This window comes from Sapajus apella, unplaced genomic scaffold, assembly GCF_009761245.1.
Source record: "Sapajus apella isolate SASKATOON/1434 unplaced genomic scaffold, GSC_monkey_1.0 scaffold19, whole genome shotgun sequence".
NCBI classification, from domain to species: Eukaryota; Metazoa; Chordata; class Mammalia; order Primates; family Cebidae; genus Sapajus; species Sapajus apella.
Window position 1 is genome coordinate 26,153,166 of NW_022436959.1, and position 13,100 is coordinate 26,166,265.

The window sequence follows — 13,100 nt, forward strand, 5'->3', positions numbered from 1 at the left end:
TATATGAATATATATTTAATTCCTAAAAATATAAAATTATATGTATAGTATATATTATATATAATAAAATATAATATATATAATTTCTAAAAATATATATAATTCCTAAAAATATTTCTTTCAATTATGAAACTATATTGAAATATAATATATATAATTTCTAAAAATATAATATATATAATTCCTAAAAATATTTGTCTTTCAATTATGAAACTATATTGAAAACAAGTTAAAGTTCATGAAATATTCAAAGAAAATTGCTATATACAAAAAACAAGTTATGAACAAGGTGTCACCTGTTTCTGTCGGGTATCAATAAACAACAGATGGAATGGTGGTCACCAAAAGTGAGTGTTTTCCCTTTAGTCAATTGGCTGTAGAGTTTCTATCTAATTTAGTTTACCTTAACAGGGTTATGAAAATATATATGAGGATGAAAAGAAAATCATTACCAATTTGTCTTCACCACTATAAATGGAAATAACTATGGGTCTAACAATTTATAATAAAATATGTATTCTACATGACAAGTAAGTGCTGCTGTAAAAACCTTCTCAGAGACAATGGTATATATAAAAATAAGTAAAATCTTGAAGCTCCACCTATTCTTTATTATCTTTATTTCATATTCCTAGGAATAAATAAAGTGATGGATTTCCAAGACGCAAAAAGCAAAACAGGAGTCTTGGGGTTCTGAATAAGATTACTTGAGCAGCTGGGCGAGGCTATAATCCCAGCAATTTGGGAGACCGAGGCAGGAGTATCACAAGGTCAAGACATTGAGACCACCGTCCTGGCCAACATGGTTAAACCCCGTCTCTAGCTGGGCGTGGTGGAGCACGCCTGTAGTTCCAGCTACTCAGGAGGCCAAAGCAGGAGAATCAATTGAACGCGGGAGGTGGAGGTTGCAGTGAGCTGAGATTGCGCCACTGCACTCTAGCCTGGCAACAGAGTAAGACTCCGTCTCAAAAAAAGAGATTACGTGAGCTAAAGGCACCCACGGGTGGATCTCTTCCAAGTAGTCAAAGTGAGTTAAGTATATTCTAGTTCACTACAAAAACTGTTTGCCAGGGTTTCTTCTAAGAATCTATGACAGACAGAAGTTTTATATAATGTGACTAGTACGTGAGAGGTCACCTTGAGCCTGATAATAGAACATTCTGGTATCTAAAGCCCCCACAGATAACCCTTCTTTCCCAAAACTGTCATAATTCAAACAGTTAGTATAAGTAAAATAAATATGGATATAACGTATAACGTTTAGTGATTTCAACAGAACTGAATCCAAATGCTTCAACATTTTTGCTAAACTAGCATCTAAAAAATATTTATATGAAACATATTTCATATTTTCAGATTCTCAAGACTTAAGCTTAAACATTATTAAATAGGTACTTTTTATATGTGTAAAATTGGTTAAAACATAAATGTAATAAAAGTAGGCTCTAAGATATTTGATTATCTCTCAAAGACTGCCACTTAGAACAGGTCAGTGGCTCACATTAAGTGAGACAGAAAAACGACTGTGTTTAAATCCCCTTCCAAAATAACGATCTAAAAGAAATAATCATCCTGAAAAACAATATAGTTTTCATTCAAAGCTGCTAAAAAGTACTTTGACTATTTATTGTATTATTTTGCAAAAAAGAAAATACATTAAACAAAACCAGAATTTGTAAGTCAGAAAGAAAGATCCCAGAACTTCAAAGAGAGTAGATGATGATGCATGTGTGTGAAAACTATGGAAAGACAGGTCCCAACAAGTCCTTTGGCACTTCTATAAAAGATGAAAAGTCACTATGTGACATAGAGTGCAAAGAAAGCAAAAGAAAATCTGAAAGCTTTCAAGTTACATTAGAGTTTCTAGAAAATATGTCCAAAGTATGAACATCAATTTTACAGTAACTTCAAAAGGGATATGTGTAAGCTCATTTATATTTTCTTCAAAATTAACTTCCTTGCCTAAAAGGAAGTAAAAAGTTTCCACATAGAAAATAATGCAGAGAAAATTTCTAAATAACAAAGTACTTAAACAGAGCTATCTAGGGCTGCCTTTACAATAATTATATAGTTTCACTGATGAAATATGATAAGAATGGGACCCATTCCTTTGTGGTAAGCAGGGAAGTTGCTGTCTGCCAGGAGTGCAGGTCCACGAGCTTGGGGTGTGTCATGATTGCCCTGTGTATGTCATGAAGGTAAAATTTTCTTCAAAATCGTGATAGAATAATAAGACTAACATGAAAACAAATTATACTTCGATGAATTAATGGCAGGAAAAATGAAAAACTGACAAAAATAAAAATACTATAATAATGTATTTCAAGACAGAATATCCCCAACTGTAATATATGTGCTAAAATAAAAAGTGAAAGTAGGAGGACATTAGGAGCAATAGCTTAAAAATGTAACAGTGAGAGAGAAAAATCAGTTATATATTTCAAAAGGTATTTATACAAGTTAGTAGAATGTTGTATGCCTTGACTCCAATAATTAACACTGTGCCAAGAAACACAACTAGAACACCTTATTTTTTACCACACCACCTATTAATTAAAAGAGAGAAACACAACTCTGAAATAGAAATGATAAAAACTTAAGGTAACAATAGGAACTCAGCACAAAGGATAAGATCAAGATCAAAAGAACTGATCACTTTCTTCTGTATCTCTTAATCCTATATTCCTTGAACAGTTTCGTATGATACCTTACACCAATTGTCTTGTTTTCTGAATTGATTGTTGGAAGGCAGGCAGAAAAGATGAGAGGGAAAAAGGGAAGGTAATCACCATTAGCAGTTATTTTCAACTTTTATTTAGTATAAGCATATTGCTAAGAAATTTGCTTAGTCAAACCCCTTAAATTCTAATTCATTAATTCTAGAATGGTCCAAAAATAGCTGTAGGGTGGGTCCAAAAAAGTCTACATCTCAACAAATACTAATGCAAGTAATGATGGCCTCTGGAGCATCATTTCCAAACTTGGTACCACACAGTATTCTACACTACCAGAAAAGTTTTAAAAATGCTTTTTTGACAAAAACAAGTTAAGAAAAGGAATAAACAAAAGTAATCATTTTTCTAAATATTAGGATATTTTTCCTGGAGCTTCAGTGTGCATTTGAATTTCTACAAGAAAGAAAACAATCACACCACATTTCCTAAAATTACTGGCTCCATTATGGACTCTTTTCCTGGTGTTTCACTCACCAAAATCTGAAATAAGCCTAAAGCTTTTAAACAAGAAAACTAGAGACAAAGAGCAAGATGAAAGGAATGAGATTATATTAGCAAATTTTAAAGTTTCCTCATAATTCTAGGATAAAAAATGCAGACCGGTAAAGGAGAGAAAAATATAGAAGAATCCTTTAATATTAAAGAGTTCTCTTTTATCTCAAGTAATACTGAACTACAGGCACGTAAATATTACCATAATATACATAATTTTCCTCTATATGATAACTCCAAAGTTAAAGATGATAATACTGGTGACAAGGCTTTCTTGAATAAAGAAACTGGAAAAACAGTGTTTCATAAGGGGATAATCTTTGTAGACACAGACATATGAAATAATAACTCTTCTCTAAGATCTTAAGAACAGTAGTTACCATTTTTAAACAATTATAGAAAATATTTTAGAAATAGAAACTAGCAGATTTATTTAACAAAGGAAAATTTTCTCTAGTTCTCTTATAAACAAAATATATTTGTGAAGCCTAAAAAAGAGTTATAAATAGTGGAAACTACAAATAAAAACTATTTCAAGTTGATCTACTTAGCGCACCCAAAATAAACTATTTCAATTAGCTAAGAGATAACAATTCCCAGATTTGCCTCACCAATTTTATATGAGCCCATAACACAAAACTGAATAAAAAAACAAGGTGAATTCTCCAAAATGAGATCCATTAAGTGGCTATAATATAGAAGGTTAACACAGGTTTTTAAAAAATTTTTTGAGAAAACTGTTACTTTAAGGGAAAAAATTAAAGACTCTTTAAAATGTAACAGGTAACAAAACAAATGATGACAACTAACCCTAAAAATATCTTTATATCTCCCTTGAGGAAAGAAAGTTTTGTAAAGTGCCTGCCTCAGCTCAAGCCAGGAAAGTAAAATGTGTCTGCCCTAAGAATTCATAACTATAAGCCAGTACTTAAAGGTTTAAAATTTACACTCCTGAAGTAATGGAAAACATACACACCAAACTTTTATTTAAAATATTCTCAAGTTGGTAGAGACCCTTCCAAGGTACCTGGTAAAAGTGAACATAAATGATTTCCGAAAGAAACTCTTTAAAACTTGGCCTCAAAGAATTTGCAATGAGAAAAAGGTAAACACCCCAAAAGAAAAATCGGTTAAACATTTGCATACATATTTTCCAGAAAAGGAAATGCAAATTACCAAAAATATGTAAATAGATGCACAAAATTGTTAGTATTGAGAGAAATGCAACATAAAATGTCAACATACTATTTTCTCTGCATCACATTTGAAAGCATTAAAACACTGGACAAGTTTGTGAAGCAACAGAAACATTATCCATTGCTGGTATGAGTGTGAACTGGTTTGGAAAACAACTGTAGTTATCTAGCAAAACTGAAGATGCAGATAGTCTGTAACTTAGCAAATCTACACCTTCATACATACACAAACTCCTTGTTACCATGATGCAGGAGACATTTATCAGAATATTTAAAACAAAGTTGTGTAGAATAAAGTCCCAGTCTTGCATTTGATTCCCAGTCTCATTGCTTAGTAGAATAAATCCTGCACCAGTAACAACACTTGTAAATTTGTGAAAATGAATTTTATTATTCCTTAAAAAAGAATTTTTTTAATCCACTACACGTTTCTTTCCCTGACCTTTAGCTTTTGATAAATGAGAAAAATGAGCCAGTTATCAAAGAAGAACTAATTCTTACTTCAAAAGAAAAATAAACATAAAAAGTAAGTTGTTGGTCACTAACAGGAAAAATTTTTTTTTTTTTTTTTTTTTTGAGACGGAGTTTCACACATGTTACCCAGGCTGGAGTGCAATGGCGCGATCTCGGCTCACCACAACCTCCGCCTCCTGGGTTCAGGCAATTCTCCTGCCTCAGCTTCCTGAGTAGCTGGCATTACAGGCACGCACCACCATGCCCGGCTAATGTTTTGTATTTTCAGTAGAGATGGGGTTTCACCATGTTGACCAGGATGGTCTCGAGCTCTTGACCTCGTGATCCACCCGCCTCGGCCTCCCAAAGTGCTGGGATTACAGGCTTGAGCCACCGCGCCCGGCCGAAAAATTTTTAATTATTGTGCGGAAAGAAACTGCTTGTATACACACTGCAAATCAGATATCTGGAGTTAAAATGTTAGTCTACACAGATGGGTGATTGTTACTTTATCGCCATTAAAAGGTTTCAAATCGCAAGCATGCTTCTGTGTACACATAATGAAAAATGGGCAAACAATGAAGACTGATCTCTTCTTCAGTCTGCTCTGTTTAATTCTGCTGTCTGCTCTTCTCAGATGGTGCATCCCTAATTGTACACAGATCAGTGATACATAGGAGTATAAAGTTGTCGCCCATCAATAAAAATCACAAAGTTGGTTTAAAAAATAAAATAAAAATAAAAAATACACCAAAGTTGTGTAGAATAGAAAAACATGAAAACAACCTAATTGCCCATCAACAAAGCAAAAGAAAAACTAGGTAATGGTCTATTCTTTCAATAGAAAACTATACACAAGTGAAAATAAATAAACTACTACTACATGAATCAGAATGTCTGAATCAAATCAACATAATTTTGGTCAAAATATCAAATTATCAGAGAAAAACATTTGATGCTATTCACATGAAGTTCAAAAACTGCAAAAACAAACCATGTATTATTTATAAATACATAAATTTAGAGTGTAAATATCTTCTATAAAGAAAAAGTAGTGAATGAGCAATATAAAGCTGAATAAAGAAGTAGCCTCTGGGCTAGACAGATAAAGATGAGATTGTTGAGGGATTTACAGGAAACTTCTAAAGCTTTGGGAATATTCCATCTTTTAAGGTGGGTGGTGGATGTGCTGGTGTGTTCATTATTATGTCTTCAACAACATATAAACTACAAACACTCAGGCAAGCATGTGGTATATTTCATAATATAGAAAGATAAATTTTTCTATATTACATGTAATATATATGTCTTTTTCTTTAACTTCTGACTATATGTTTGCCCTGAGTATATGTTTGAATTCTGAAGCCAAAATCTCTTAAATTTTCACCTCAGAATTATATGATGCTTATGATAAATAAAAAATAAATTACCGTGTTTCTTATTGGAATCTTCTTGGGTTCTGGTGGCACATCCTGTGGAACAAATTTCACTGGTTCCTTAATCTGCCTCCTTGATCGTTTGGTTCCATCTGGTAAGGTTTCCATGGCCATATCTGCTTCCATGTCACTGCTCCCTGCCTGGTCACATTCTGAGCACTGCCTACGTAAAGGGGAAAAATTAAAATAATGTATTTATTATTATCTTCCAGCTTTAGCTATGTTTTTATAAATACAAAATCCAGGTATGTTAGAAGAATATATAAAAATATACACAGGTAATGTGATTACAGGGTACATAATGAATAAACATTCAGAAATACTCCTCTAAGAATGACTACTGTGAATATAATATGTAAGGCAAATTAATGTATCCTTGTAAGTATAAGAACACATTTAACAATGCCATATAAGTGAACAAAGATGAGATTCAACACTGATTAAAAAGGTGATTTTGCCAGTTGCAGTGGCTCACAACCATAATCCCAGCATTTCAGGAGACTGAGGCAGGAAGATTGCTCACAACATAATGAATCCCTGTTTTTACAAAAAAAATACAAATTTAGCCAGGCATGGTGGTATCCTCCCTGGTATCAAGTGACCCTTTCCCCTCAGCTTCTGAGTAGGAAGGTGAGGTGAAAGGGTCACTTGATCCCAGGGGGTCGAGGATGCAGTGATCCATGATCGCCAACACTGCACTCCAGTCAGGGTGACAGACCAAGACCTTGTCCCAATAATAATAATAATAATAATAGTTTACCTTTAGAAAGGATGACTTCTCTTTAAATAACATACACTGTGATATCTGAAAATCGAAGCCCTTCATGGACCCTAACACTACTCGTTGTCACAGTTATATCTTTTAACTGTAGTCAATGACAAGTTGTGCTGAATATACTAAAAGGAACTACAGAAACAGATTCTGAGAAGTGTTGGGGGAAAAAAAGGTCATGTTAGTTGGTGGCTGCTACTACTTCTAAAAAAAGAAATATTCACTTATTTACTAAAGGAATTCGTTAAAGCAGCATTTATAAATAATTTTAATATGTGTAATACTAAAAATTAATTGAAACTAAAACTTTAGACAAGTGATATCCAATAGAACCTTTTCTAATAGTAGGATTACCTATGTATCTGTGTTGTCCAGAACAATAGCCACTAGTCATAGATGGTTACTGAGCACTTGAAAAGTGGCAAACACCACTGAGAAAAATTCAAATGTTAATATTAATTGATTTAAATTTAAATAGCCATATGTGGCTAGTGGCTAACATTTAGACATCAGAAATCTAAACAATGACTGCTGGAAATCTTCATATTGCCAGTCAAGGCCCATTTCAAAAAGTTAAAACTGTTGTTAAATTTTTATTTATATTTGCTTCAAATGTAAAAGAACGATCAAAAGCGAATTCTCCAAAAGTTTGATGGTATTTTCTTAATAAAAATGATTATAATCTGTAAACTTGTATTTGATATTCAGTTTATATATGTTTATCAGTACCTTTAAAAGTAGCTTGTAATTCTCATAGCAAGTATTTTCAAAGATTTGATTTGATTTCACGCTCCATCAAAATTCACATCTTTCATTCACTAATACTGTAAACTTATTAAACTAATATTTAACTGTCAAAGTGACAGTTTTAAATTTTGATTTCCAACAACAGAGTTAAAAACCAAGTACCAGTTGTTTTGTTAATGCAAAGATATTATTCCTAAAATAAAAATTAATCTAAATATCTTAGAATTCCTAATTAAGAATAGGTTAGCAAAAATTTTAGCACCAAAAAAACTGATGTGTGAAAGCAAAATAAAAATGTACATAATAATGTATTACTCAGAAAACTTTTATGTATCTATTGCTACATTTCATGTAAGTGTAACTAGCACTTTATTCCCTAGATTGTTAGATTATCATCAAACAAAAATACAACCAAATTGCTCCTGTATTTGTCCTATAGGAAAACATCAAGGACTGGTAAGAGAAATACACACCTTACACGATCTCAGAATTGAAATGTTAAGTATATTCTGAATTTATTAACATAACTAAACTGTGAAAACTGCAGAAATGTTAGATATTATTAGTAACTTGTAATAAATGCAACAGCCTTCAAAACAGAGATGGCTAGAGAAGTTGTCAAATTATATTACAGAAAGGCCCTCCCTCCTTTCCTTTTTCCCTTCCTTCTCCCTCCTCCCTACTTACCTCTTTCTTCCCTTCCTTCTACCCTTCCACTCTCTCTCCCTCCTTTTTTTTTTTTGAGACAGAGTCTCACTCTGTCACCCAGACTGGAGTGTAGCGGTGCAATGTCAGCTCATTGCAGCCTCAGCCTCCCACATTCAAGCAATTCTCTGCCTCAGCCTCCTGAGTAGCTGGGATTACAGGTGCCTGCCACCATTCCTAGCTAATTTTCATATTTGTAGTAAACACAAGGTTATATCATGTTGGTCTTCAACTCCCGACCTAAAGCGATCAGCCCACCTCAGCCCACCTCAGCCTCCCAAAGTGCTGAAATTACAGGCCTGAGCCACCACGTCTGGCCTTTTCTCAATTTTCTATACCTTTTTCATCTCTAGCACTATACAACTACAACCTATAATCAGAATGATGACCCAGTGGGGATTTCAAAATCTTAATTACTAAAGAAAAATGTATAACAGTGCTCAGACAAGAAAGTGTACTAATTTAGAGAATTTTATTCATGTAAGTTAAAGAAAAAAGGATTTTATGAATCTTTAAATGCAATAAATCTAGTAACATTCTGTACTCTAAATAATTCATGATTTACTTTTTTCTCCTCCACAAATTATCTTTTTTAGTCACCAAGAACTCAGGATCCCACACCTGGTTTATCTAAGCTGTTGGCCATGTTTTCTCCTGTATTTGGAGGACAGCCTTGACAGGTGCTTATATAAAACTTTAACAGGTGGTTCAAATATCATTCTTCTCAGTTAAGTAACACCTCAGTGCCCCCCCTATTTCTGTATTATGGGTGTCTCTTTGAGGAGCAGAGAACAACACTTAACTCAATTTGTAAATTTTATTCTTTTTGTAGTTGTAACACCAGTATAAAACTTTAATAACAGATCTATATCTGTTATTTCATGTACAGTAAAGATGCTCCATTCTAGTGCTGGAATTCCTACCAGCAGTTAATGGGAAGAAGAGGCAATAAAAAAAAATTTAATGAATAAATTATCAAGGATAATAAAGGAAAAAAATCTCTGTAAACTATTCCTAGAAGGGTTTGTGTTTTCTTTCCATCACAAAATAAAGACATATCCAAGGAATAAAAGGATATGATAATATTACTCAATTCTCTGTCAAATAATGTGTTTAGGAATATTCTTCAAACAATTGGAAAAGGCAACACAAGTTCCAATCAAATGAGTGCAGGTAGAAACATAACATTAATCTTCGAAAATTAAGAGATATTAACTATTTGAGCTACTCTAATAAATCAAGCACTTACCATTAGTATCCTACCAAACATGTCTTACAATTTAAGGCAGTGTGAAGATTGTATATTTTTAAAAACAGCAATGACAAAAGCCAATATAACATAAACTAAAAATAAGACAAAATGCATTTTAAATACTTTAAAGAAATACAAACAAAACAGAGCCTAGATCACACCATCACTAGCCTCTATTCCCTACAGAATTCTTCACCCACCTGTTAATATTCTTTACTAGCTTTTCACATCCCTAGCCCAACTTAAGAAGCCCCTAAGTTTTCCCCTCTCCTTCTTCTGGGCAGCAGAGCATAATTCAAGAAAAATCAAATAATCACATTTACTTATGCACTAAACATTACTGCTACATGGCCTCAGCAAGTCAGTTTGATTTTTCCACAGTAAGTTGTTATCAATCATCTGCTATCTTCTCAAGAGTCCATCTTCATCCCAGGTCTTTTCCCTCTCAATAGACTCCTGCTATTTCACTGAAATATCTAAGCCTGTCCAAGGTGAATTTACTCAACTTCCCTACCCTCCATCAATAATTATTTCTGTATCTGTATCCATCTTTTCTTTGCTGTCACATGTCTTAACCTGCCCAGCACAGCCCAATGACCTCTGGGATTGAGTGAACAAAAAACATCCAAATCTAGAACTAGTGTCTCCATGAAAACAGTACTGGTACTGGAAGAAAAGGCTGGATAGCGAGTGCTTAAAATAGGCATTCAAGTAGAAATGATATCTGAAAAGGCAACAGATTGTATATCAATTAAGATACAGTTTGCTTAAAGGGTATTCAGTAGTAATGGTATTATCACAGGTGTGCAGAACATAAAGACAGCAAAAATCAACTGGCCATTTAGAAATGTTATACCAGAGGGACCTGTGGAAGTTTAAGCACAGTCATCAAATAAGGGTCCAGTAACAGGCTGCTAGTGATCAAAGGAAATTTGATCACTAGAAACAAAGAGAAATTAAAGGACCTTTTCCCTAATAAAAGGACTAGTAAGAACAAGGTAGAGTCTAAAGCAGAAATCAGTCAGCAATATGCAAGTAAATGTCTAACACTTGATCCTCTGTGGGGAAAGCCCTACTATGTAGTATTTACTAATTTCTATAGTACAAATACTCCTAACCATGGCAATTTCAAATTACTAACATGGCATCACAGAATGTAGGATGGGAAAAGGGTGTATAGTAGCAACTATTATAGGTTGAGCATCCCAAATACAAAAATCCAAAATCTGAAGTGCTCCAAGATCCAAATATTTTTTGAACACCAACATTACAGTAAAAGAAAATGTTCATTGGAGTATTTCAGATTTCGGATTTTCAGATTTGGGATGCTCGACCAGTAAGTACAAGGCAAATATTCCAAAAAAAAACGAAAACAAAAACAGAAAATCCAAATCACTTCTGGTTCCAAGCATTTTAAATAAGCAATACTCAACCTGCACATCATTTTTTTTCAACCATCCAGATACAACAGACTTCAATAACTTCAAAAGCATAGGTAAAAGTAAAATGTAGCAAAAAAGTTACAAGTGTTAAGTTTTGAATATTTATTATCTGTAATGTAACTTCAAAAATAAATAGAACATGTTAAAAAGCAAAAACTAAAAACTCTCCCACATCTGAGGCACACTAAAGAAAAAATGTAATTCTCTGAATCTTGCACACTCCAGAATTAATACACCTAGTTAACTGCTAACCAAAGCTAGGTTGATCTTAGAGGCCAAAGGAAATGTGATCAGTAGAAACAAGGAGAAATTAAAGGCATCACTATGCTACAACATTAACTTCTACTTTTATTTTAAAACCACTAACACCAATGAAAAGGCTCCAAATTGCTTAGGCTCTTTTAGGAGGGCTCTCACTTAAACATTATTTCTTTTATTTTGTTTTTAATAATTTCAACTTTTATTTTAGATTTAGGAGGTACATGTGTAGGTTTGTTTCATGGGCATACTGCATGATACTAAGGTTTGGGATATGAATGATCCCTGTCACCTAGGTAATGAGTATAGTACCCCAGTTTTTCAACCCTTGATACCCTTCCTCTAGTAGGCACCACTTTTATATCCAAGAGTATCCTTCCTTCCCTCCCCAGTCTAGTAGGCCCCAACTTTATATCCATAAGTAACCAATATTTAGCTTCTACCTATAAGTGAGACCATGCAGAATCTGGTTTCCTGTATCTGGGTTAATTCACTGAGGATAATGGCCGTCATCTCCCTCCTTGTGGCTTGCAAAAACATGCTTTCTCTTTTTTTTTTTTTTTTTTTGAGTGCATAGGCTATGGACTTCCATCTGAAGTACATCCAGAAACTCTCACACACTGGAAACGAGACCTCTGAAGGCAGAGCAGTATTAGGAGGGTCCATAACCTCATTTAAGGAGAAAACTGCCTATTTCCATATAAGTTCATGGCAAAACATCCTGGCTCTGGAGACTACCAAACTAGCTTTCAACTTAAAAACCCAGCCAGGATGCTTATTAACATTGTTGGCATTTGAATATGCTACACCAGTTTCTGAAGCCTTTCAAAAGAACAGGCCAGTGTGAATATCTCAAAACAAATTGATAAAAGAACACTATAAAAAAGGAATCCTGTGAAAAGTGTGAACAAATTTCTGCTTCCTAATCAAATGAACAGAGGTAGTCTTAAGCAGTAAGACAATGAGGTTGAAATATATGCCTAATGTATTTGAGGAACACACACAACCTCTTGCAGAGATTACCATTTAAAAATTCAGGGTTCAGTCTTTCCTGAAACTGGAAAGGTTACTTGTAGAAAAAGAATATTCATGTTCATTCCAAAGTTTTCCATTTCCCATATTCTCCTTCCTATAAGAAATCACTCTATTGAAATTTGAACATCTGTCCCTTTTTTGGAGTAAAATTAAGAAAAGGATAAAACTCATTACAGATACCATAACCTTTATCATATATTTGTAGTGATTTGATATGCCTAATTAAAAAAAATTCAGAAATGTTTGTCAAATGTTTTTAGATTTCAAAGAATGGTAGAACTTAAATAGCACAAATACCAAGTAAAGCCTTTGGCACTAATCCAAAAATACTAAATTGCAAGTAAAACGATAAATATGATAGCAAATTTTAGATAAATTCATTCAATTTCAAAATAACAATAAGGCATTTGAGAAATTCTAACAATAAAACAAGAGAATTATAAACAATAGACACAATTCATGCCGTAAAGAACAATCTATTGCTAAGATAATAGCCACAATTAATGAAAACTTCATTTCTCAAAAAGCTGTTATAGATTTAGTCACGTTATAATAAATATTGATGACAGTGAATTTT

At 33.4% G+C, this 13,100-nt stretch overlaps 1 protein-coding gene across 17 annotated transcripts in view; it reads right to left on the bottom strand.

Annotated features, from left to right (window-relative positions):
* PHF14 (PHD finger protein 14) overlaps positions 1 to 13,100 on the bottom strand; it is a 200,824-nt gene that overhangs the window by 119,685 nt on the left and 68,039 nt on the right. For all 17 annotated transcript variants that reach the window (XR_004271581.1, XR_004271582.1, XR_004271583.1 and 14 more), the window contains one exon: positions 6,307 to 6,475. Coding sequence is in view for 14 of the 17 variants with exons in the window: in XM_032287092.1 (XP_032142983.1) it covers positions 6,307 to 6,475 (169 nt within the window). In the remaining 3 variants the exon portion in view is untranslated. The remainder of the gene's footprint in view (positions 1 to 6,306; positions 6,476 to 13,100) is intronic.